This window comes from Alexandromys fortis, unplaced genomic scaffold (genome assembly GCF_014885135.2).
Source record: "Alexandromys fortis isolate MF-2015 unplaced genomic scaffold, M_Fortis_MF-2015_v1.1 scaffold_438, whole genome shotgun sequence".
NCBI classification, from domain to species: domain Eukaryota; kingdom Metazoa; phylum Chordata; class Mammalia; order Rodentia; family Cricetidae; genus Alexandromys; species Alexandromys fortis.
In genome coordinates, this window is record NW_026068346.1 from 307,440 (window position 1) to 313,156 (window position 5,717).

Here is a 5,717-nt window from a genome sequence, read left to right on the forward strand (position 1 = left end):
TGTTCTCTGAAAGAAATAATCACACCCCTGCAATTCCAGTCCCTATTGTGCATTGTTTCAGTAGCCAATAATTCAAGCCCTCTAAACATGCCTGGATAGTACTGTGACAAAAGACATGCAATGGATGGAAATCCCATAGAGAAAACAATGATAAGTCATAGAAAACAATCACTGTTCCAGACTATGATTTCCTCAAGGTCTTGGAGCCTTGAACAAGAAAGTAATATATTCTGCCATTATCATACATACAGTGAGAAACAACTTTTTCATCCTAATGTTTACCCAAGATACAATGACTCTACGAGATTTTCACTACAAATTGTTTTGTCTTTAAGTGACTCGTTGTGTCTTCAATGATATCACCTGTCACTTTACAAAGACTCCATGGATCTGTGGTCAGACTCCCTAAGTTGGACTTGAAATTAGTGTGACTCCATGTTGTATAGCCAGAGTGGGGTCATATAACATTGGAATCAAAGTGAGGATTTGGGCTCCCACTTTATAACCTGGCTTGGGTTAATGAGCTGTTTTCCTCGCCCAGGTTGCATGATGGTCAAACACCTGTGTTAGCTATCACGGACACAGAGATGATCAAGAATGTACTAGTGAAGGACTTCTATTCTGTGTTCACAAACCGACGGGTAGGTAACTTTTTTAATTTAAAAAATTTAAAGACTTGTTTTTGCTATTTTTATTTATATGTATGTCTGTTGACAGAGGTTCTATCCTGCCCAGTCCTGCAGCCGCACAGTCCCAAAGAAACACACAGAGGCTTACATTAATTATAAACTGGTTGACATATTATCTCAGGCTTCATTGTTAACTAATTCTTACACCTTACAGTAATCCATAATTCTTATCTGTGCTAGTCACATGGCTTGGTACCTTCTATTAGTAAGGCTGTCTCATCCTGATTCCTCTGTGTCTGGGTGAGGAATGCAGACTGAGTCTTTCCTCTTCCCAGAATTCTCCTCTTCTCATCACCCTGCCTCTATTTACTGGCTGGTTGCTTCAACTATACTTTCTGCCTGACTACTGACCAATCAGCATTTTATTAAACCAGTACAACTGACAACCTTTAAAGAGTACAAGACCATTGTCCCACTGCATGTTTCTATAAAAGTAAATACCATACATGTGTAGGTTCCCGTGGAGGCAAAAAAGGTGGAGATCCACTAAAGCTAGTGTTCCAAGCAGTTGGAGGGGCCTGGCATGGGTGTTGGGACCTGGCTCCTCCACAAGATCAGCAAGCACCCTTAACTGTTGAACCACCACCCAAGATTCCACCTTTTAAGAATACAAACCTTTACTTTTGCCTATTGAATTTATTTTGTTTGCTTGCTTTGGTTTTTAGAGACTGATAGGGTGTAAACAACCAGCAAATAGGATTAATCAGGCTAGCTTTAATATCAGCTTTATTAAGGGGAAGAAGGGGATAACTCACAAAACCAAGATTCCACCGAAGAGCAGGTAACAGAAGGGAAGGTGGGGAGCACACCCGCAAGATTTACAAGTAAATATTAGCATAAGGGGATCCCGCCCTTCAAGCAAGGTGATTGGCTGGGCTTCCCCTACATCTCCCCCTTTTGCCTAAATAAGACAGAACCAAACCAAATACAATTATATACAATAGGAACAAATAATAAATATAAAATTACAAATAATAAACAATATTGAGCAAGAAACATGTAACAAAAGTTTTACTAAATATTTTATTTCAAGGAGTCTAAATAATGTAGAGAGTAACTGCAATTATCTAATCTTCAACTCCGTCAAATATCTGAGAAGGGAAGTAATATTACTTAAGCAACCAGGAAGAAAAAATGAGACATTTCCAAAATGTGCAACAAATGACAGAGACAACTGACTACCTGGGCAATCACCCAAAGTCTCGTTAGCAATGTTGAGTCAACCAACTTTGGCTAAGGCCTAACATAACTGACATACTATTATCAAAGGCAAGAAACATTTTTAGAACTATCCTAACCTGTCTTGGCAAGATAAGACAATCCTGTTTTATCCACTTATGGATATTTTGTATCTTTGTCAGTAGTCAAGGTATGGGCTTTTCTTTTGCCTGAAGGCCAGTTGTGCCAAGAAGAAGACAAGCTCCCAGTGGAGTGTCTTTGGTGCTCAATGTTCTCTCGGGAGTAGAGTGGTGTTGCCAGTAGTGATTGTGTCTCATTGGCACAGAATTCTAGGTTAGATTACAGGCCATTTTCTACAGCTCTTCGAAGAGGTTGAAGATTATACTATCTATACTAAATATAATCTCTATGTATCCAAAAAACCTGATTATCTTAAATATAAATATGACAAACATATAATTCTCAATACCTATCTAACTTGAAGACTAAGAGAATAATTATATTTTCCCTTTTATCGCTAAAAAAATTAAGAAAAAACTATTCCTAAACAACAACAACAAAAAAAAACATGGTCTAGAGAAAAGACTTAGTGTCTATCTACAAGAGAATGGGGATTAGTTGTCTACATCCATATCCAGCAGCTCAAATTACCTGTAACTCCTGCTTTAGGAGATCCAACTCACTCCTTTGTCCTTTGATCACACTGCACACATCATACATTCATACACACACATACATATATAAACACATATACATACATACAATACTAAAGTAAGTCTTGACAAAACTCAAATATCAAATCCTTTAAGTGTCTCAGGCTAGGGAAATGGCTCTATCAGTAAAGTACCTGAGTGTAGATCCCCAGCATCCACATAAAAGCTGGGCAGAGCAGCATGTATGTGTTATTTCTGAGCTGTATTTGGAAATAGGTGGGTCCTAGGGGCTTGCTGAATGGCTACTCTAGCCAAACCAGACCCTTCCATATTCATTGAGACACACTGCCTAAAAAATACAGTAGAGGTATAGAGGAAGATGTCAGACCTCTGTTCTCCAAATGAGAATGCACACCAGTGTTCTACTCTACACACACACACATACACGAACATTCATATGCACGCATGTGCACATACCATATCAAGACATCAATTTTCACATTGCTTATGTTGTAAATTTGGAGCTGGAGAATTTGTCTGATGCAAAGTTCACTTTCTATTTATCCCCAAGCCATTTGCCATCTACTTAACTCTGGAGAATCTACTATGTCTTGTTCCCCTCTTCTCTGCCCTCTCCCAACCCTGGAACAAATTTGCAAACCACAGTGAGATTTAAATTTACAAGGATCCTGGAATAAAAATGTTTAAAAGTTCAACAGGCATCCCAGTGAGCACCTAATGTCTTCAAGGTTGTGAGGAAATACTGACCCTTTTTGCATCTAAGATGAGGTTTGATCCATAGTAAACAAACATTTACTTTTTGTCAAAAACTAATTGTTATACACCAATATTGCCCTAGCGCTTTGCAACTATAGTAAGGTCTGGACTTACAGAGAACAATATTTATATTTTTTGACTCCAGATTATTGGCCCAGTGGGGATAATGAGTAAAGCCCTGACCATATCTAAGGATGAGGAGTGGAAGAGAATTCGAGCCTTGCTGTCTCCCACCTTCACCAGTGGAAAACTCAAAGAGGTGACTAAAAGGACTGTTAGTTGAAATGTTTGTATAACTTGAGTCTCCACATGTAACAACCATGGATACATTTGTGTTTTGTGCTTAGATGTTCCCCATTACTGAACAGTATGGAGATATTTTGGTAAAATATTTGAGAAGAGAGGCAGAGAAAGGCAAGCCTCTTACCTTGAAAGAATGAGTAGTGTGGTACATCCACTGTGGTTGTGGGAGAGGAAGGGCAGCAGGGGCAGAAGGGTCACCCTTCTGTGTGTCTCACATGTCCAGCTGCTCCTTCTTCCCTTTAAGACACTACTTGACAAATTTACAATTGAGAAAGAAATGTAACAGTATCAAAGTCACAAGAATTAAGGGTGGGTAGGAGGGGAAGGTGCTTGGTCAACTGAGGTGGTTTTACAAGTCTTGACAAGAATATAAATAATTTCAGGCTTCTTGCTGAATGTGGTAAATTCCCACATCTCTCTCTCCTCAGAGTGTTAGGGGCCTACAGCATGGATGTGATCACGAGCACAGCATTTGGTGTGAGCGTCGATTCCCTCAACACCCCAAATGATCCTTTTGTCGAAAAGATCAAGAACTTCATAAAATTTGATGTTTTTGATCCATTGTTAATGTCAGTAGGTATGTATGATGGTTCTTCTGCCTTTTGACCCAGTACACTTGTCTGTAGCCATGTTTGAAGTTCAGCCTTTCTCTTCCACACTTAGCAAAACTATATTGGTATATAATTCACCTGTCCACACTTAGCAAAACTAACAGCTCTATTGGTATATAATTCACCTGACATGTAATTCACAAGCTTATGGTGTTGTACATAAAGGCACAATCCAATATTTTTAGTGCAATCAAATACATGTACTCCCTTACTTTTGTTTTTTAACTTAATTTTCTTTTAGAGAGGGTGTCACTGTGTAGCTCAACTGGCCTGGAAGTTGCCATGTAGACCAGGCTGGCCTTGAACTCACACTGATCCCACTACCTCTGCCTCCTAAGTGCTGGGATTAAAGGTTTAAGCCACTGCACCTCTCTTTGTTTTAGAATTCTTTTATTTATCCTTTGATAATATCATAAAGGTATACAATTTATCTTGATTATACCCTCCCTGAATTCTCACCCCCACTTACCTCAAATACCCAACACATCTTTCTCTCAATTTAATATCCCACCCCTTTTTTGGCCAAATAGAAAGTCCAGCAAATTCTGCCTGCTAAGATGCTGACCAATATTATTGGTCTGATCTCATGCAGGTGATAAGTTCAAGAGTGGGCCATGCCATGTCCAGGATATGGTATTTCACACTGTAAATGGAGACTGCTTATTGGTTTCCTGGCTGCACAGATCCAAGTAATGATACAGAAGCCATATTAATTATACCATCTTTTTATATGCTATATGATATATATTCAGATCTCTTGTCTGCCTATATTCTGCCCTGCCATAGGCCCAAAGAAGCTTCTTTATTAACCAATGGTAATAAAACATTCTTGGCACTCAGAGAGCACAAAGTGGAATTCCACTTCATCACACCACCTGTCCTGGCCCTTACTTTACCCCGACATTTGCTTTCATGATGTTCCTTGAGCCTGGAGTGATGGGGGTGTTGATACAGATGCTCCATGTAGGACTCAGCACTCAACAGTCACTTATTCTCAGCTCTCTGATCACTCAGGGGTCTGCACTGACTGATGATCTACCTGGCCTGATACCAATGTCAACTGCAGAGAACTCTGTTCTAGTCATGCTGCACATTTGCACCATCTTCCTTCAAGCAGCCTTGACCCAAGCAACCTCCAATTCAATTTTTCTATATTTACATATTCTGGGTGTTTTACTTCAATGGGATGATAGACTATGTCATCTCTGTGACGGGTCTGTCTCATTTAGAACACTATTAAGTGACACTACTGTAACTGTCTCCTATGTCATGAATGAGTAATGTTCTGTATTAGTTTATAGACATTGAAGTTAGTTTTATATATTTGCATTAATTTTGCTGCTATGAGCATTTTTATACAAGGTTATGTTTGAATAATTGTTTTTATGTTTTGGGATATATTCAGAATAATCATTCCTGCATTACAAAGTAACCCCATTTTAACATATTAAACAACTAAACATATTTTTCCACACTAGCTACAGCATTTTATACGTCTTCTGGAA

At 38.9% G+C, this 5,717-nt stretch overlaps 1 protein-coding gene and 1 long non-coding RNA gene across 2 annotated transcripts in view; both read left to right on the forward strand.

Annotated features, from left to right (window-relative positions):
• The window catches only part of LOC126495329 (cytochrome P450 3A31-like), an 8,315-nt gene extending 4,577 nt beyond the window's left edge, over nucleotides 1–3,738 (forward strand). The window contains exons 2-4 of the mRNA XM_050132918.1: nucleotides 542–641; nucleotides 3,444–3,557; nucleotides 3,646–3,738. Coding sequence (XP_049988875.1) covers nucleotides 542–641; nucleotides 3,444–3,557; nucleotides 3,646–3,738 — 307 coding nt within the window. The remainder of the gene's footprint in view (nucleotides 1–541; nucleotides 642–3,443; nucleotides 3,558–3,645) is intronic.
• A 398-nt stretch (nucleotides 3,739–4,136) lies between these two features.
• LOC126495327 (uncharacterized) overlaps nucleotides 4,137–5,717 on the forward strand; it is a 3,874-nt gene continuing 2,293 nt past the window's right edge. Inside the window, exon 1 of the long non-coding RNA XR_007590134.1 lies at nucleotides 4,137–4,178. This is a non-coding gene — a long non-coding RNA (uncharacterized lncRNA). The remainder of the gene's footprint in view (nucleotides 4,179–5,717) is intronic.